The sequence below is a fragment of the Pleurodeles waltl genome, chromosome 7 (genome assembly GCF_031143425.1).
Source record: "Pleurodeles waltl isolate 20211129_DDA chromosome 7, aPleWal1.hap1.20221129, whole genome shotgun sequence".
NCBI classification, from domain to species: domain Eukaryota; kingdom Metazoa; phylum Chordata; class Amphibia; order Caudata; family Salamandridae; genus Pleurodeles; species Pleurodeles waltl.
Window position 1 is genome coordinate 1,276,291,097 of NC_090446.1, and position 21,219 is coordinate 1,276,312,315.

General features: G+C 43.3%; 1 protein-coding gene across 5 annotated transcripts in view; it reads right to left on the reverse strand.

Annotated features, from left to right (window-relative positions):
- LOC138246167 (sulfotransferase 2B1-like) overlaps positions 1-19,705 on the reverse strand; it is a 182,833-nt gene extending 163,128 nt beyond the window's left edge. For 2 of the 5 annotated variants that reach the window (XM_069200483.1, XM_069200481.1), the window contains exon 1: positions 1,223-1,477. Coding sequence is in view for 1 of the 5 variants with exons in the window: in XM_069200482.1 (XP_069056583.1) it covers positions 10,672-10,807 (136 nt within the window). In the remaining 4 variants the exon portion in view is untranslated. Of the gene's footprint in view, positions 1-686; positions 883-1,222; positions 1,478-10,671; positions 10,814-19,597 lie in introns of those variants that run through there. The other 3 variants (XM_069200482.1, XM_069200484.1, XM_069200479.1) reach the window with 3 other exon arrangements.
- Positions 19,706-21,219: the final 1,514 nt, after the last annotated feature.

Genomic DNA, 21,219 nt, shown 5'->3' on the forward strand with positions numbered 1-21,219 from the left:
TGTGTTTGAAATAAGCCATATGCAAATCAGTCTTGACCCTGCTCCATTAGAAACAGACCATCCTGAACTGCCAGGTAAGGCCCTCCCTGAACCAGAACACAAGCAAACCAAGACCGGTTTCACCCTAATTGGGGTTCATCAGTCAGGTGTAGCTTTGTTCCACTGGCACAGTGAGCAAAGGGCCCAAGTCTAGGCATACCCTTGCAACTTGAGACGATACATCAAATGCACAAAGGTGATTGGAGGAATGCTTGTAAAAGGTCTTACCACTGGCAATAGCTTGGGGTAGCATTCCGACCCATTGTTCTTTTACCCATCGTACCACCTCAGTTTGAACTAGGACATATGCAAATCAGTCTTGACCCTGCTCCACTACAAACAGTCTAGCTTGAACTGTCAGGCCAAGCCTTTCCTGAACTGAACCATAGCAATCTATGAACAGTTTCATCCTGATTGAAGCTCATCAGTCGGGTGTAGCTAGGTTTCAGTGGAACAGTAAGCAGGGCACCCACAGCTGAGCATACCCTTGCCACTTAGGATGGCACATCAAACACACAAAAAGGTCAGGTGTCATGGTGGGCACAAGAACAATGCTTTGGAATGGTGTACCGAATGGTCGCCAGTAGTTTTCACTGAATTTTTACTATAGTATATGTGGAAGGCTCGGCGGTACAAAGGACTCGAACCCGTGTTATGGGTGGAAAAAAGGGGGTGTTTATTTGGTTCTGTATGAATATTGAACAGTCCGTACAAATTGTCCTTAGTGTTGGAGTAGTTTTCTGTAGGGTCTTCTTGATTTAATGTTCTGTCTTGTTCCTTCTCTTCTAGGTTGTGGTGGGCTCCTGGTCACGCCTTTTCCTCTCTGTCTCTCTCTCTCCCTCTCTCTCGCGGGGATCCCGGAAAAGGAAGAAGACATGAACAGGACAACCGGTAAGTGGCGGTGTGTGTGGGGTCTTGGGTTAGGTTAGTAAGAGTGAGGGAGAGTGAATGGGAAAAAATACTGAGGCCAGTGGGTTAGGGGGTGCAGGTATAGAGCTATACCCTTGTGAGGCTGTGACAGGGGGATTTAGGGTTGAGTGGTGCCACCCAGCTTCTGGTGCTCAGCCCCGCCTGTCCCATTTTCGTGCTCCGTCCCCGGTGCCTCTTTTCTACCCAGCCCCTCCCTTTTATTCCCCTTGGGGCTGCTCTCGGTATACAGCTGTCCCTTCAACAGGGACCGTACCTTGTTAAGCCACGACCCTCCTGGGTTGTGGCGGGACTTGTCTCTTTCTTTCGCGGCTCTCTCCTCTCTCACTGCTCTCTCTCCTCTCGCGGCTCCTTCCTCCTCCCTCGCGGCTCTCTCCTCTTCCGCGGCTCTCTCCTCTTCCCTCGCGGCTCTCTCCTCTTCCCTTGCGGCTCTCTCCTCTCTCGCGGCTCCTTCCTCCTCCCTCGCGGCTCTCTCCTCTTCCGCGGCTCCTCCTTCCTCTCTCGCGGCTCTCTCCTCTCTCGCCTTGACGTTTTCGACCCAGAAATCCGGTGTCGGTCGTGCGTCCGGCCTCCACGCGTCTCCATGGAGACGCGTAAGGGAATCGGACGAGGTACGCGAAAGGTGCCATTCCGACGATGTTGTAGACGAGGACGATGAGACCCGTCTACAGTATACCTACAGGCTTTAAATATATTTTGGAAATTTAGTCATTTGGTCTCCACTGATGTACTTGTCCTTTTCTGAAAATACACACACATTTTGAAGTAAAAGCTTGCTATTCCTGGCAAGTAATCTATTTTTCTCCAAACAAAATGTTCTGAAATGCACCTTGTGTCTTCAAGTATTAGCTTTTTCTTTAAAAACACCCTTTCTCAGATTCTAGTCTTTCCTTTCTTGAGACTTTGATAATTTATTCTTGCCCTTTTGAAGGAGAGCTTTCATTTACTACTGCCCAAGCAAGCAGAAGTACTGCTGCATAGTCCCATGTGCTTCCTTATGTATTTGTACAGGCCACAAGAAGCAGCTCCATGTCAGGTTTTTCAATTGCATTCTGACACACAAGTGGCAGGCACCAGCAGTAGATAACTTACTCATGCAATGCATGTATTTTTTTAGGCTGCTTATTTATAGCATTTACTCTGAATTTGTGGTAGAGCTCACAAACAGTGCATCATAAGTGCTCTTTGAAAGTTCAAGGCAAAAACTACCTCTATTTAGGGTAATTTAGAAGCAAGTATAATATATATATATATATATATATAACACAGAAATAAATTACTACATGCCAGTGTCTGCAACCACTGCTACCCTAGTTTGTGTCTCTGTTGCCTGAAGGCCAGCTGCCCATACAACCCAATGAGTGTACTTCTCTGGTCTTGCACAGGGATAAGGGAACACAAGCAACAAACTTGCTACCTGCTGACTATCATTCATGGTGACCACAGAAGGCAACACACAATCACAGTTGGGTGCAGAAACACAGAAGACACGCTGCTGTGTCAACTTTCTATGTCTCCCGAGTTGTTAGAAAAACATGTGGATAACTGTCAACGAGAGTTGTTTCATAACTGGCAGCCGAAGGACGGGGGGATCCACAACCATCCTCTCAAACCACTCTCAAAACCCTATTTACACCAGAGAGAAATCTCTTCTCATGAATCAGAAATGCAGATTCTACAGTCTTCGAGTGTCCAAGCATTGATATAGAAGGGCATCCTGAATAAACGTCTCAGATATTTGGATGGAATTCTCCTATAAACGCGTGAACTCCTAACTAAGCGGAGGAAGGGTCGGGCAAGGGATTATCCCCCCCCACCACCACAACCATGTGTGGTCTGTAAGGCACGCTGAGTGGAAAGGTGGATCCCCACTTGATTAGACTGGTACAGTGCACAAGATGACACCACATACGTGGTTTGCAGAAGGTACCTACACTGCCTATTCTAATGACGTATACGTGGGTGATGGAGAAAAACTGGAACATCAGCATGGATGCAAGCAGTTCAACCTTAGTATTATTATTATTATTATTATTATTATTATTTTTATTATTATTATTATTATCTTACTAATAGGCCGATGTTAGGATGACTCGATAGATGCTTTCTGTTTAATTGTTACTCTTTTTATGTTCGTTTTTTTATCTAAAATCTCAAATATGTTAAAAAATAAAATTGTCTTTAGACTTCAACTAGTCTTTCTGAAAAATGTATTTTTGATTGTCACGGCAATCAGTCAATGCCTATGTTGTTCCTCATATGAATTTAGCTGATTAACTTTCCTTGCATACATTACTTGTTAACAGAACTCTTGGACTATTTTTTTTCATTAGTTCTTACAATCATGGACAGCCCTGTGTTGTTTAAAAGTTCTAATAAGCTACATTAATAATTGTCCAGAAGTGCTCTCAAGTCACCCACCCCTGAATGAACCATATCTAAAGTTGCAGTTGTTACTTGGAGTACATCCATTTACCAAGCACTATAGTCAATGGTGTATGGTTTTGCAAGTGCACTAGTTTAATTTGTTTTTTTTAGCACTACCTACCACGTCACGTTTACTTCAAAGCACTGAACATATCGAATTACAAGTCTCTTACGATGGTGTAGTAACAGTCTAATCAACAGCGAGGTATGGCCCCGGGTGTGTGTCTGCCGATGTGATCTCTTTCAGAAATATCAGCAGCTGCAGGAGTTTATTCCACTCTTTGCTGGAAGGTAATCAGTGAAACTGTCCATCCTTGAGGCCCATACCGCATTTATATGAGGCTGTTTCGCCATTGTGAACTATCTCGACACATCCACAAAGGGGGTCTCTGCAAGATGCAGTACTGGTCCAAAAGCTATTTCATTTTTTTCAATCAGACAAGTAACTGTGTGTGGGATGTAGGAATGTGATAGTCTTGTGGGGGAGACTGTGGCATAGAATTAGAACATTGGGAGAATTCGGGCAATGACAGTTGGCCAGGAGCAGTGGCTGTTCATGGAGCTAGCTAGCACCACTCCTGACCGTTTGAAGTATCTTTTTGGTAATAAAGAAATAAGTTTACCTATACACACCCGTTGTGTGTCTCTTCATAACAATGGCGACAAGGATGGGATCCAGAGGGGTGTTGGCAGAAGTGGTGGTCTCTGTTGATTCCAGCACGGTGCTGTTGGACACTGCAGCAGTTGAGGTTCCACTGCTACTGCTGTGCTGGAAATTGTGTGTTGGAGTGGATACGTTGCAGGGCCAGCAGTGAAACTGAAAGTGTGCGGCAGCTAGAGTCATCACTTTATCTTGAGCAGTGGCTGGAGTTCATCCGAGTAACTTGTCCAGAGGTCTGGAGGCGGCCCTAGGAGAAGGAGTCAGAATGGGCCTTGTTATGTGATGCAGTGGCAGCTTCTTTGTGACGTATTTTGGTATGAGCTGCCATTTTGCCTGGGTTCAGCGTGGTTACGTTCATTGTTGCTGGGCAATGGTAGAGGGGTTGCTGTTGCCGGAGTCCAGTGCTGAGTTATCATTGCTATGCAACAGGAAGTCACAATGAAGCAATTTGCAGTGTAATTGTGATGCGGTTCGCCTCATACAGCATTGTTGTATAGCTATTTTAGCCATGTTTTAGCCACGTTATTTTAGCTAATCAGGCCTGCTGCTGTGCACTTTAACCCAATTGCATTTTATTCGGCATTGCTTTAATTTTCTAGCAATAGCTACATTTGCAGTGCTGATTTATTTTCTTTATCTTAAAGCATCACATTCTTAGTAGGACATGCAGTTCACAATGTGCTTTCTCCAAGGCTACAGTCAGATAGGGTTGCCGACAAACGTGGTATGCTGTGTCTCCAACATTCACAGAAAAACACACACTTATACGTGGGGACAATTTCTTAGAATGTTGGCTGTTTCAGTATAAAACACCTCTTCATCCAAGACACTTTCAAAGGGAGATTCCAGCCAGATGACAACGACTATACGTTGAGTGCTGTAAGTTCGCTGCAGCTACCGGCTTAGAAGACCGAGCCCTGATCCATATGGGGTCTGTGTCTTTTAGACTTCAGGCTTCTTCGTCAGGTATGAGGGATAATTCTCTCCCAGGGGAAAACCCGAAGGGCAGGTTAGGCTTAGTATGCTGTGCTCATACTTAGCGTACGTGAGGAGTTGCAGATCCACTCCCCTGTTTAGACAGCATGGTAGGACTGTTTTTGTGTTTTACACTTTTAGTCACATGCCTGCTCCTATTGTTTTTCATCATCCTCGTTATTGCTATGTGTATGCTCTTATCTACGATGCAGATATTTTAATAAATGCTTATTGAAATATATTCTGCCTCAGTTGCCTTTGCCTGATTGAGATCTTGGCAAGTGAGAGAAAGGGATGAGATCTGATGTACCACGATTTCCTGCGGAGCCTATCTTGTCATGAGCCCGGATGCCACAATCATCTCAGTCAGAGATGGGGCGCTGCTAGCTAGCCAGAATCCCCGGATTAGACTGGTGTGGAATTGTACTCAGTACCCACAACCCAGGCGATCCCACTGCCCAGATTCAGTAGCCTCATTACCATAATGGGAACCTATGCAACAGCAGCAGAGTAATTTATTGCTGTTTGTCTCTTGCTGTCAAGTAAGCGGCAGCGTGTGCAGTCTTCCCTTGTTGCTAGGGCAAGCAACATTTAAATTTGTGTGCCAAATCACACTGCAATCAGGGCTGCGGCGGTGAATGGTGATTGTTAGCTATGGTCATCAGGGGAATTATCATTGAGGGTGGCAGTTGAAGTTGCAAGAATTATTGAGATGACAGAAAAATGTATACAGGTGGTAAGAAAGGAGAACAAGAGTGATGATGTTGTATGTGTTGTTGGTAGTGAAAAAAAGAATAAGGAGAGTGAAAACATTTGAGATGTGATGCATCCAAGTGGACCAAACAGCGAGAATGGACCGAATAGTAATCCTAAAGGGATGTCATGCTACATGTGCGGATCCAGTAATCGTCTGGCTAATTCTAAAACATGTAACTAAGGTGGGCAGTACATCCAAGAAAAAAGTCCGTCGGGTATGTAAGAGTATTGGGAGGAAAGTTAATTATGTTGTTGAAGATGCAGGTGATGATGAGTATAGTATTCAAGGTGTGGTTTTGAGCATTCAGAAGGAAGGTAGTGGGAAGAAAGGAGTAAGATTATCCAGCAGTCTACTGAATATCAAAGGCATGCAAATTGAGGCCATGGTGGATTTATGTGCATGGTACACCATATTGGGTAAGAAATTGTTTGAACAGTTGTGGCCGGGAAGGGATTTGGATGCCACTATTGTAAAACCCATTAGTTATTCTGGCCAAAGGGTTCCAATGGTGAGAGTAATGCAAGCTGAATTAGAATGTGCTCCAGGAAATGTTCAGGAGAAGTGTATGTGGCTGAGAATTTTGGGCTAGCCTCACATCCCGGAGCTTGATCGCAAAGGGGACCCGAGTGCGAACCCACCTGTGTTTTCTGTTAGCAACTAACAAAATGTGCCCAATACGAGTAATATGGAGTAAGCAAAGTTGAAAGAAGAATTTCCTAGTGTGATTGGAAAGCGTTCAGGCAAAATTAAATGTTTTGAGCATTAAATTATCTTTTGTAAGAATGCTGTGTCTGCACAGCAGAAAATTAGAAATGTGCCTTTGAATTATAGAATGAAATTGAAGGGCATTCTGCGTGATTTATGTCAGACAGATATTATTGAACCTACTGAGAGCTCAGACTGGGTATCCACGGTCATGATTTCACTCAAAACCAATGGGGATTTGAGACTGTGTGTGGTCCTAAGATGTCTTAATGAGGCCATTTGGGTGGATGTATTTCCATTGCCAAATCTGCAGGAATTATTGTCATCCATTGGAGAGGGTACAGAATTTACAATAATTACTTTGGCCTGTGCATATCACCAAATTCAGTTAGATTGTGGCTCAACCAATTGATGGAATTTTTCAATACATGAGCATGCCATTTGGTCTGGCAAGTGCTTCTGCTGTCTTTCAGAGGGAAATGTCTAGGATCCAATGAGGGATGGCAGGAGCAAAAGTATTTCTGGATGATATCTTGATATTTGGGAAGGACAAAGATGAGCATGATGGGAATTTGAGAAAATTGTTAAATGTTCCTATGAAAAAAGGTCTGTCTGTAAAAGGAGATAAATTTGATTTTGGGAAACAGCAGGTGGAATATTTGGGTCATGTAATATCAAAGGAAGGTATATATCCTAAATCAGCCACGTAGAAGCCTTTGTCAATGCTCCAGAAATCAAATGTAAGGAACAGTTGCTATACTTTCTAGGGCTGATGGAATTGTATTCTCGATTTGTGGAGAATTATGCAACCAAGGTAGAGAATCTACTATCATTGTTAAAACAAATGTGGCATTTTGTTGTAGTCAGAAAGAAAATGAGTTTGCTCCAATCAAGAATTAGGTATTATGTGCACCATGTTTGAAATTGTGTGTGATGGGGCGATTTGCATAATATCAGTGGATGAAAGTGGATACGGTGTTGGTGCAGTACTATCACAAAAAAAGGATGGTGCTGAGTGAGTGGCTGAATATGCATCTCATACTTTAACACAAGCAGAAAGGCATTACTTCGTAATAGAAAAGGAGTTATTGGCTGCCACATGGGCTGTGTAACATTTCAAGATGTATGTGTGGGGGAGAAAATGTAAATTTTGTATGAATCATATGCCTTTGGTAAACATTTTAAAGCTATGAGGTGGAAAAATCTCATACCACGGTTAAAAGGCTTAGCTTCAAAATTGCAAATGTGCCGTCATGATACTGTACATGTTCCAGGCCAAGATAATTGTTTTGTTGATGGGTTGTCATCTTTACCAATGGAAGCATGCAATAGTCATGAAATAGATGCGAGCGTTTGTGATGTAGAATTCACTAATGATGATGTAATCTGTGGCAGAAGAATATACATGGAAAATAATCTGGACTTGTCTGAGGTGAAATGGATGCAGGAGATGGAAAAAGATGTGGTACTTGTTGGCCATAAAAAGATTTAATTTCTAAAGGATTTTCCATTGGAGCGTCAATTGCAAGACAAATGTAGTATGTTATGGTAAGTGAAGTAGGAATTATTTATGTGCAATTATATCATTTTGAGATGAGATACAATTGCCCCTCTGATTTGGAGATAGAGAGTATTGTCAAGTTAGGATACCAGGGCCATGGAGGGGTGAATAATCAAAGAAACATTTTTGGTGGCCAGGACTAGATGATATGGTGGATTGATGGGTAAGGGAGTGCAGTGTGTGTAGGTCAAGCCATAAGGTGGTTATACCTGTGGTGGTGCCTTTACAGACTAGAATTGCCAGATGGACAAGGGCAGAAATTAGCTATTGATTTCATGGGGCCTTTTGCTGCATTATCATCCAAGAAGGAATATGGGATTGTATGTATTGACTTCTATTCCAATGTCCAGAGGAATGTAAAGTTGGTAATGTTACTACAGAAGTGGTTATTGATTTCCTGGAGGAAATTTTTCTCTACAGAAGGTGCTGCAGAAACATTGGTATCAGATAACAGGATGCAGTCCTTTTTGAAAATGTGTGGCATCAACCATGTGAGGGTGTCTTTATACCATCTCAAAGGAAATGGCCAGGTTGAGCACTTTAATAGAGTTCTTATGGAGGCTTTACACTTGGTGATAAAGTTGGGGTTACCTTAGAAGAAAGCTCTTCAAAGTATGTTGTTATTGTACAGGATTACATCTCATTCACTGACTGGTAGAGTACTCTTTAAAGTGTTTGAGGGAAGAAAGCCTTCTTCAAAACGTGTACCTTGGTGGTTGATTAATAAAAAAGAAGAAAATTGAAGGTTGAGGGTTGATCCCCAGATGAGAAAAAAAAGTGGAAGGTTATCAGGCGCACGTTAACACCAGGTATAACAACAATAGGAGGATGCCTGGTACATCTGTTGGTCAGTATGTGCATGTGAGAAAACCTGGATTTGTTCAAAAGAATGTATCTTGTTGATCTGGTCCGTTAAGGATTGCAAAGGTTTTTGAAAGTGCTGTCAAAGTTGAGAATGGAAGAGTGTAGAATTTGTGTCATGTGTTTTTGCAGTGGTGTTGTTACAAGCAGTATAAACAAGCGTGGTGCGCATGATGGAGTAAATTGGTATTTATAACGTTTGTTCATAATTCCTTTGGACTCTTAGAATATTCATTTTATGCTTGTTATGTTAGTAATTGCTCGCATATAATTTTTGTGTCTTTCCCAAAGGGGGTTATGAGCATGTAAAATGTTATGCATGGTATTTGGTTGCTTTTTAATTATCTGTTATTGAGGGGAATATTTTTGAACTGCATTCCCTCGTAGATGGTGTAAATTTTAACAAATTATAGAGAATTGTCCCATTGATATTGCTCAGAATTTGGCACACTATATGATGCAGCATTTCTATGAAAAAACAGAATTGGGTATTGCATACAGCAGTAATGGTTTTGCAAGTCTATCGATTGGACCAAGTTCAGTGCCCTTTTAAAATGTCATGGATCTTTCACATCATAATGTTGTGTCCATGAAGTAATTCTATTGATTTGCATGCTTTTGTGCCTCTACAGTAATGAGATGTAAAGGCTAGGCATACGAAACGGCTATATTTACGGAACACTATGCTACAATATGATGATGTGCACCATGCTGTGAATCCTGGAGCCAAACTTAAGGAGATTTGGCATAGGGCATCACAGCCAGTCACTTTGTTGCGCTGCCATATGCCATTCCCCCTGCTCTCACTCTTTTTCGGCAGCCTAGCTTCAATACCTTGGTGCAAAACCATGGTGCAAGGCTGCCTATGTTGTTGGCAGGATTGTTTTTGTGCAGGAAGGGACACCTTTCTACACAGAAACAATCCATAGTGGCATTTTTCTGTTTCTATGTGTGCTGCACAATGCAGCACACATGGAAAGAGGAACAAATTAGGAGAAATACAATTATTTCTCCTTGTTACGCCTGCTCTGGGGATGCATAACGTTTTGGCCCATCCCCATGCTTACACCCTCTCGTAAATCTGGGGATGTGTCAAAATCCATGGATGTTGCGTGGGGAAAACCATGTCAATGCCCTTGGAATGCCTCCCTGGAGCAGTGTAATGCAACACAGTGACTTGCGCTGCCTTGCCTTATTCCATATGTATGGGGCCATTCAAAATGATCGGTATGAGTTTTTAGTCTGGCTGCTGGGGCACCAAAAATAGTGACGCTCCAGCAGAGCACAGACCTTATATATATGCCCCCTCCCTGTTTTTTACATTGACACATACAGTATTACCAAAGTATTCTGCACTATACAGTGCTGATGAAAAGGCATTAGAATAGACTGGAAGGTTGCATTTTAAGCTACTGCATTCAAAAGCTAAACCTGAGAACAAAATATAGGAGTTAAAGAGCCCACTGTGGGGCACATTGTATGATATTGTATTGCAGTATGAATGCTACAGAACTGTACCCAGTGTGCAGCAGGACCAAAGTTAATTCTGTGGAGGCAACAGTAATACAGGAGTATGGGAATATTGCTGCCAATTGCCAAGAGAAGGCGATGCCATTGAGAATTGAGGCATTGATATGTCTGGGCCTCCTCTTGTTTGGAAAAGACTTTGGTCAGAGACACATCGACAGCCCTTCAGGTACTGACAAGGACATACAGAAGTAGTTACTAGGGCATGGAACGAGAGGAGCAGAGATTTACCTGATTTTGGATATGTGACATTGAAGACATCATCGTCCAACACTTGAAACTCATTCTCCACGTGCATGAGATCCTCTTTTTTGTGTGAGACTGGGCAGAAGCAGACATCTTTGTACTTGAAGTATGCATTCTCCATTTCAATCTATATGAGATCAGGAACATAGACAGGAATGAGTAGCCTTAAAATGGCTGCAAAGTAGAGCAGCATTTTATCTGCTTTGCACCCCACAACCCCTCTTCTCCCCCGCAAAAGAAGGTTATAATTCCATGCAATAATGTTTTCTGATTTAATCCTCAGTTTTCTGTTGATAAAGCTACAACAACATATTCTACTGAACACAATGCCATGATTTACTCACTCATAATTGTTTTAAAACTGTCAAAAGGGAATTTCAATGTTATTGCATGGTCATGGATTGACAAACTCAGTGAAGTGATCTATTCATGTGTATTTGTTCTGGTGGTCTGAGAGATGCTTGTAATTCTGCAAGCAGTCCTGTATCCCTGTATGAGTAAAGCTTATACTGCTGGTGGCTGTATTGTATTTGTTATGTGTGAATGAAAAGACTTGCACCACTTCTGCTGTCTGTACTGTTTCAGGTTTGTGCATTTATGTTAGACCTGGCATCTTTAGCATGGTTTTCTCCCTAACTTTTTGCCCTCATTTTGCTGTTTTTGTTTTAGCTGCCTTTCGGACTCTGAGCACTTTACCACTATTAACAAGTGCTAAAGTACGTGTACTTTCTCCTTAAAACATGATAAAACTGGCTTGTACCAAATTGGCATACTTAATTTACTTGTACGTCCTCAGTAAAGTGGCACTACCTGTGCTCAGGGTCTGTAAATTAAAAGCTACTAGGCCCAAACCTTCCTTTTTAATACATGTATATATAAAGGCTCTGAACAACCCAGAGCGCTGGGTACTGTGTATTTAAAAAGTTGGAAATCTACTTTCAGTTTTAAATCTTACGTTGTTTTTCACTATAGCAAGGCCCACCTCTCCCATAAGATAACATTAGAGTTACCTTTTTATATTTAATAAGCTGCAACTTCCAAATGGGAACAGGTACCTCTTCCATGGTGGTGTCTTTTAATTGTAATGAAAAATACTAACTTATAGTGAAGTCGGATTTAGAACTACAATGTTGAAAATGCCACTTTTGGAAAGATAGCATTTTTCTGCATTTGATGCCCAGTCACATGACTGGGTGTAGTTGACTGTTGGGCTTTGTATTTGTCTCCCTAGACAAGCACAGACAATAGGGAGCATAGGTGTACCTGGATGGGCCATCACTGGCAGGATGGGAGGGAGGAGCTGTACACAGCCCCACTTACACTTGAAAGTTATGTGTTCTGCCTCCACACAAACTGTTGTACACCTTCTGTAGTTAGGCTGGGGCTAGGGCAAGGAAGACAGGGAACGTATGCACTTCAAAGGCATGGCTCTAGAAGCTTCTCCCCACTTCAAAGGGACAACTGGGTATAAATAATGGACCCAACTAAAGCACCAACTCTTCAGTACACTTCTGGACCTATGGATTCTCTGCAAGGAAGAAGGACTCTCGTGCTGCTGTAGCTAGTGCCACTTTGCTTGACTACTGCTCTGAAGAAAGTTCTGCCCATGTTGTGCTGACCTGCTGACCTCTTCCCTGGGGGGAAGAACTGGACTCATCTGTTGAACCCAGGGCCCCAAAGTGACTCCAAGGGCTAGTTAGATGGCCTCCTGAATAGAGCCTCGAGGACAGAAGGCTCCAGCATCCTTAAACCCAGCGCCGGGACTCTGCCGTCTGTGACTCTACCCTGCCAAATGGTGCCACCCCAGTGCTTGGAAGTGGGCCTAAGGTGCTTTGTCATCCTCCGTGGATCCAGTGGAACGTATGCAGCTCTTCTGCTATGAAGCACAACCCCAAGCAGAACCAGCGCATCCCCAGTCCTGGGGGACTGGGCCCATCGCAAAAAAACACATTGCCTCAGCAGCCCACAACCTATTAGAGACCGCAGCTACACAAGGTATCCTCAACACAGGCCCTCGCATCCCTCATCAACAGCAACTCGATTATGACCCCAGAGTCCTCATCGCAGCGTCACACCACCTCAGAACCGACACATCACCCTGACTTCAAGACATATCTTTGATACTGGACTTCACTTCGCAAGCCCTTGTCGACAGGATCCTCAAAGACGATGCAGTACTTTGCATTGCAACTACCCACACTTGAGAACATATGCATTGCTTTAGCTGTGCAACGCATCTTCGACACAAACCCTCCCAATGCTCAACAAACCAGGATTTAGGGTACTTTGTTAATTGGGCCTAACTGGATCCTTATAGCCAGTTCATGCCTCTATGCAGGTGGCCTGAACTTGTGACTTTGTCACGGTCCAGCTCAACCAATATTTACAGTTGGCGCTTTGAGTTTTTTGGTGCTATTGTCCCTAAAATCTTTTAAATTGGATATCTCTGGTTCTAGTAATTGGAGTATTGTTTTGGTCTTGTTCTATTTATTAAAGAAGGCTATTTTCTTCTAAATCAGTATGGTATCCTTCTTGAGTGGTCTTTTTCACTTAAATACTGTTTGAAGTGTTGCAGGGGAACTTTACACATTGCCTCTGAGTTAAGCCTGACTGCTCTGTCTGAAGATACCAGAGGGTTGAGCACAGGTTAATTTAGGGTTGGCTTGTGCCTCACCCTAACAAGGATTGTGGGATTGTGGTTGCGGTTTGACCAGGGCTCACACCCCAGCCAACCAACAACTCAATTTCTTACAATTATTAATTCTTGCAATATCAGTGACCATGCTGTATTGAGCATATGTTTAGTAGAGAAGTGTGCACTGTTGATTGATGTGCTGCACTTATTCTGTGTGCCACAAGGAAGCCTGTATTGCTGTTGTCTGTGCAGTTTCTATTGTACTCATGTATCTGTTTATGTGTGTGTGTGTGTGTGTGTGTTTGTGCAAAGTATTCACTTCTCCTCTACCTGTGTGTGTGGGTGTGTGGGTGTGTGTGTGTGTGTGAGAGAGACACAGAGAGAAAAAGAGGGACACAGGAAAGTCTGCCCTCCTGCTGCTGCTTTTGTGGTACCTGTTATTTTTAGGCATGGGTATCTTGCACTCTATGCATGAAGGAGGCTTGCACGGCTGATGACTCTACTTTACATGCTATGTGCATGTGTGTATGTGTGTGTGTGTGTGAGAGAGAGAGAAAGAAAGGTAAGCTTTTCTTCTGTTGCTTGTGCATTGTATGTGTTGGCATCTTGCACTCTATGCATGAGGGAGACTTGCACTGCTGATGACTGTGCTGTACATGTTATGTGCATGTGTGTGTGAGTGAGTGAGCGAGAGAGAGAGAGAGAGAGAGAGAGAGAGAGAGAAGAAAGTTTGCTTTGTGTTGCTTGTACATTGTAGGTGTGGGTCTCTTGCACTGCAATTGTCTTTGAAAAACCTGTCCTCTGTGCGCAAGGGAGGCTTGCACTGCTGCTGGCTGTTGTGCTCACATTGTGCATGTGTGTGTGAGTGGGTGTGTGCGAAGATGGAAGGTAGAATGCACTACTTCTACCCCTGTTGCACCTCTTCTGTGCTTCTGATCGGTTTCCAATTCTGCTGTATCTTCTTCTATTTCTGTCCTGTGTCTTGCACTGCTGCCTCCAGTGCTTTTCTGTCAGTTTGTGTGAGGCCTGAACTGCAAGTTTTTTTGTGTTTGTGTATTTATTTTTATATATTAACAATATTTTTTGAGTGCAGACCTAGCCATATGGGCAGCAGAGAATTTTACATGGGACGGTGGGCATATACGATTGTGTATAGGCAAAACAGCATGAGTCTCAACTTGGAGCAAAAAAGACCAATGTATTCGGTGAGTTGAGGTTTGCCAGTTTATCTCAGATAGAAAGGCTTAGTTTTGTTCTGGTGTTACGTCTTTAGGTCTTTTTTGGAATGGGAGTAGGTTGGCGTTGGGTCTTAAATTTTCTGGTACACTTTTTCATTATCTTGGTGCTAGACAGGAACACCTTATTAGATGATTTTAGTCCTTATGGATGTGGGAATTTACAGGAGACGTTTTGTTTGTCTATTGTCAATTGTCATTTTTTTCCTCCCACCCTTCTTAGATTTTTCTTTTGGTAGGTAGGAAGGTGGACCGAAATGACCTGATTTGTGTGTGGTGTGTATTTGATATGAGCCATTTTGAAAGTGAGTCTGGCTTGGAGAAGGAGCGGATAGAGGTCTCTCAGGACGAGGGAGATATGATCTGAATTATTTGCTCTTCAAAGGAGTCAAGCAGTTGTTTACTAGATGCCTTTGAGGTGGCATTGAGTGGACTTAGTAATACCAGCAGTGTTTACCATAAGAGTATGCGGAGGAAATTTTGAATACACTGGTTGCCATACAATGATGTACCTATATATGATCAGTTTGTTTCATTCTTTTAGGCTGACGTTTCTATGTTTATACTGTGTACTTTATGCATTATCTATCTGAAACATCAATAAAAAGCCAACATTGTGTACCCATTGTCCATATGGGAGAGCAACAGAGCTTGTACTATTGTCCTGAAGTCAATGAGATGGGTGTAAGCTTCAAGTTTCCTGAGCAGATGCAGTTGGAATGATGCAGTTTTCACCAGAGTTTGGTTTTGATCAATGATGAAGCCTAGTAATTTTATACATGAGACAAGAGATGTTAAAGAGAGTTTTTATCAGGGGAGGAGTCACCTGGCCAGAAAAAGAGTGTCAGATTGCAACGAATAAAATTATGAAAAGCGTTGTTGCAAAGGGAAAGAAAGCGCATTAACGATGAAATCTAATTTTGCCTGGAGCTCTGAAAATCCTTGCACTGTGGAAGCTTGTATTAAACCTCTGTTCCAATTAACGGTGTGATTATTAATAAACTGCTCTTTTTTAGTCTCTACAGTCCACAAGCAAGAGACTCACAGACAGTCAAATCTAAGTTGCTGGTATGACACCGGGTGACCATCAGTGAATCCTGTGTAATTTCAGTTTATTTTGATAAGTATGGGTCTGCTTATTCCTGCCACCTTAGTGCTGTTGGCTGAAAACGCACGAAAGAATGCATGAAAGTCAATAACATGACCAGTCATTTTTTTGAATGGTTACTGATGGCACAACCTGGCACAAGGTAGGCTGCCAAAATTGCAAGAATGTCTTCGAAGATAAATGCATCAGTTGAGCATAGATATCAGATGTTCCTTTTAAGAAAGCTGAACCAGTCTCATCAAAAATATAGAAGCGTATTTACTAACAATTTATTCAACACAGTGCAGCAAACAAAGTTGCTTCTCTGCTTTCTGTAAATGGGAAAGAGCTGAAAAGCAGCATATATACTGAGATATGGCTCTCTTCAGCTCTCTGCCTTTGCTGGCGTACTTGAGGCTGCCTAGTGCAAATTCAGGCATCCTGCTGCACTGGTGCCTGTATTACAGGCAGGATTGCGTTACAGGCAGGATTGAGCAAGAAACTGCATAAAACAACCCTAGGACACAATTTCCTCTTTCTATGTGTGAGGATAAACATATTTCTCCTTGTTATGCCTCTCTGTGATAAGCATGCTATCTCAAGGTTACTGCCTTTAGTAAATCTGGAATTGAATCATAGTCCATGAGTGGATGCACAGGAACATCCATGCACCACCCGTGGAACACTTACAACAACGAAATGTAATGCAATACAGCATAAGCTGATGCATTGGGTTACATTTCTTTTACAAAGCCTCACAAGGTGGAGCAACCTGCCTCTTGCATGGTTTTGTCATTCCCATAAAAGATTTGCGTAGCCTTGCGACGACTTGCGTTGTGCAATGACAACACAAGTATTTCAGAAATCTGGGCCATAATTTGCAATATTATAAAATGTAAATGAAACACTTGTGGAAGCGGGGGGCAAGCGAAGCGGATGCAAAGATTTTGTTATTGAGGTTCACCATGGAAGACCTGGTATAATCAGAGCAGTTGCAGACTGACTCCTGATGTAGGTTTTAGACAACTCTAAATCTAGGCCACTGGCACAGTCCAGATATGAGGTAGGCCTTCATAGCAAAGATTTAATAAAGATGGCTTACATCTGTGTGGTGGGGCACCAGTGATGACTTGTGCAGGAGCACTTCAGATTGAGAGGATAGTTATAATTGCTACCTGGAGGGCCATCACTTTTTACACAGAGGTGTCCAGCACATATCTAGGAGGCCTGGCTGTGTAAGTGAGTGGCATTTATGTTTATTATATGTAACTATGTCCTGGGAGACCTATACAATACAGAGGTGTAGCCATATGATCAATGTAGCAGGCATGAAAGAAAAGCACGGTAATGTAAGACATGCTATGACATGTTTAGTTTCCAGTCTTTTGCCTCCACCTTTTCTGGAGCCTCCTAAGGGGCCGTCCCAGAAGAAGAGAGCATTGATGGCCATAACAATTAAAATGAGCACTGGAAGTGTTAAGTTAACACACAGTCTCTGACACATTTGTAGGGTGACTGGTGTCTCAAGTAGTTGAAGAAGTGGGGCAGAACTGTTTTACCACCTATTACACTGGTACATGGTTGCTTGAGAAATGACGTATTAAGTCATGCTCTTGGCTGGAAATATAGCGCTATTCATTCAGATGTCTAAAGTAGCTTAACATAAAGCAATAACATGTACGAAGCAATCTAACAACACAATTAAAACACAGCAGGGCACATCACAACAAAAGTAAAAACAGAACCCTACAAGACAACAGCATTACAAGAAAACAAAATAACATTGAGTATTTCACAAAAAACAGCTGCACACATAATAACAGAACACGTCACCCACACAACAAAAATGCCTCACAACAAATATGCTTAATTCTTCTTGTCACGTGAACACAACTAAATTCCTCTTCATAATACAGTTGTAAAAGGTGATTGGAGCAAACACTCCCTAATCGTACCTCCAAGGACACGAAATAGCGCCAGTCAGAAATGTCTGTGATCCTGCCCACAGTATCTACACTGGTCTGACTTTGGACCCTCTTCCAGGAAAGGCGAGTTCACTGTAGCTCGTGCTCGCTACCTTCACACAGGTCACGCCGGCATTAGAAAGAAAAGGGTCGGTTAGAAAGAGTGATAAGAAACGAGCCGCGGATATGGAAGAATGTGGGTCAAATAGAGAAATGACAGAGAAACTGGCGACAGAACGAGAAGAGAGGCATAGAAGCAAAGAGCTAGTGAGTCAGAGAAAGAGAGGGGCAGATAGAGAGGGAGTGGACGAAAGGAAGAAGGTAGAGAGAGCAATAGCCATGAAAAGCGAGAGAAAGAGAGAGAGAGAAAGAAAAAGATATACAAAGACAAGAGGAAGGAAAGGACTGTGGGAGAGAGATCGACGGGGAGAGTGAGTAAAAGACAGAGGCATATTTGAGACGCTATGGCGCCACCTTTGTGCCGCCATAGCGTCATTTTCTTTATGCTAAGGTAGCCCTAAACCCATATTACAGAGTGACGCAATGCATGCATTGTGTCACTTTGTAACCCCTTGCTCTACATTATGCCTGTGCCATGCATAATGTATGCAAGGGGGCGTTCCAACACTAGGAGGCCCTCAAAAATGGTGCAGTGAAACTTAAAAGATTTCACTGCGTCATTTTTGGTGTCATTTTTAACACCTACTCAGTAACCCATGGGTCTCCTTGCACTTTGCTGCACTAGTGACAACATTTTTGACGCTAGTGTAGTAAAGCGACACAATAGCGTCAACATTTTTGACCATATTGTGGTAACGACCGCCATGGTGCTCCATATTATAAATGTGGCGCAACCACGGTGTCGTTTGGTTCTGGTAGGGGGTGCGCAAAAAAATTGGCGCTTCATAGCTGATGCACCACTTTTTCCTAAATATGGGCCTAAGAGTAAATGGTCGAAGTAGAATTAGAAAGAATGCCCGCACTAAGGTGATCCTTGTGTTTGCTGTGGTTGTGGTAGGAGGAGTGGTAGTGTGTTGAGGTGGTGGCATGGTGGGGGTGTGTTTGGTAGTGGTGCCGAGTACAACCGCAAGCAATGGGGCTTTGATCAAATGGGTGGCTCGGCGTGTTGATGAGGCAGAGGGAAACAGCACTGAGTGGCAAGGGAGGAGCTAGTGGTGGAGGCTTCCTTCATTAACAATTTCCAGATTTTTCGTAACAAAAGTATACAAGGACCAATTTTAACAAACATTCTGTACATTCTGTGCCATGGGGAAGTATTTGTACCAAGTTTTTCAAAGCATGGTCGCCGTCTTCAAATGGTACAGAGCAGCTCTAATTGAAACATTCATCAATTGCAAATAGGAGACTCTGAGTGAGTAATCGGATGATTGTCAGGTCGCAGGGCTGGACTGGGAACCAAAAGCAGCTCTGACGAAAATGGGCAAACCAACCCGATTCCCTTCTTTCCCTATCTTGATCTTTCCGTCCAGGATGTTCCCCCTTCTAATTGCCAGTAGGAGCTGAAACTTAATTTCTTTGTGTTAGCTTATTGGAAGGTGGTGTTAAATTAAATCTTGCCACTAATGCTGAAGTAATGTTTCCCCAGGGATTTGCATTACGAATTTTATTGCCAAAAAATCCCTGGTAAAATACCAGTACATGCGGATTTTGGAGTGTAGATCACTGCAACCTGCATGTTATGCCCGATATAAAGGGTAGGACTTATAACACTGTATAATCATCTCACCCTTCAAATTCACAGCATCATCAGGCTGGATATTCGCATGAGTAGTTTGTTTTTGGTTCATCTTCCTAGAACTGTATGCAGAGGGGCGTTTCTCCTAGCTCAGAAACCGACAAGGTCTGAGGAGTGCTGCTTACACTGACAAGGCAGAAAACAAAAGACACAGCCTGGCACAAGCCCTCCGTAATGTTAAGAAAAACCGACTTTACCCCGTGATAACTGCTCTTCTAAGCTAAGCACACTCACCTCCTGCTTCTCGAAATGCGAATCTGGATTTGAAAGTTCCGCTGAGGCGGTCCTGGTTAAATCAACGTCGAGGGCACACTGCCAGGGTTATGGGACGAGCCGTGCGCTTCTCTCAGAGATTCTTTAACATACCAAATGCATTTAGCTGAGACAAACAGTGGGTGGGACTGTTTGAGCAGTCATGGACTTTCTCACAGCGACAGATTTATGGACTGGAGATCAGAGGTGAACAACCTTTGGAATTAGAAGAGCTATTGTTAGAAATGGGGTCTTTGGTTGACAGTCAGGTTACCCCCTGTTCAAGCAAGGACCCTCACTCTAGACAGGGTAAACGAGAATGGCCCTCAGCTAACCCCTGCTTACCCCCTTGGTAGCTTGGCAGAGCAGTAGGCTTAACTTCAGAGTGCTAGGTGTAAAGTATGTGTACCAACACACACAGTAACTTAATGAAAACACTACAAAATGACACAACACAGGTATTATTCTAAACAAAACAAGACCAAAACGACAAAAATCCACAATACACAAGTCAAGTTATCAATAAAAATGCAAAAAGAGTTTTTAAGTAGTTTTAAACACACACTAACACTGAAAATGTACCTTAGCTGGGTCAAAAATAACCCCGCACAGGTGAGTGTGTGTCAAAAAGGGCTTGCAATGTGCCGATTCCACTCACGTGCTGGACCTTGCGTCATTTCTCCATTCATCGGATCGGGCGCGATGTTTCTTCTCTCCGCAGGAGAGCGATGCGTTGATCCAGTCAGCACTCTCGGGTCCGGGCAGGCCTTGCGTTGTTTTTATATGCCCAGCGGTACTTGTGTCGGAAATCCAGCCACATGATGATCCAAAAACCACGCAGCGCAGGTTGCGATCTCCCAGCATCCGTCAGCGATGCTGCGTGTCGTTTCTCCTGCTCCGTGCGTCGATTCTTCGGTCGCGTTTCCGGCGAGTGTTGATTTTCTGCCGTGGAGCTGGCGGCACGTAATTTCTTCAGCCACAGATCGGAGGTGCGTCAATCGTTTCCCCCGCACGGCACTCTGCGCGTGGATTTCTTCCTCTTAGGCTGCCAGCTTCTCTTTGCAGGGTCCCAGGAACTGGATGGGCAACACAGGACAGAGTAGGAGTCTCTCCAGGGACTCCAGGTGCTGGCAGAGAGAGGTCTTTGCTGTCCCTGAGACTTCAAACAACAGGAGGCAAGCCACAAATCAGGTTCTTGGAGAGTTCTTCTCAAGATGGAAGGCACACAAAGTCCAGTCTTTGCCCTCTTACTCTGGCAGAAGCAGCAACTGCAGGATAGCTCCACAAAGCACAGTCACAGGCAGGGCAGCTCTTCTTCCTTCTTCCTCCTCAGCTCTTCAGCTCTTCTCCAGGCAGAGGTTCCTCTTGTTTCCAGAAGTGTTTCTAAAGTCTGTGGTTTTGGGTGCCCTTCTTATATCCAATTTCTCCTTTGAAGTAGACTTACTTCAAAGTAAAGTCTCTTTTGAATGTGAAATTCAGATACCTTCAGCACAGGTGCTGTGCACATGGCAGCCTTCAGGGCATTAAAAGAGTTCTGGCAAGCCTCTGTCCAGATCACTTTCCTGGGTTGCTTTGTAGAAGTCAACTCAGTCAAGGGGGTAACA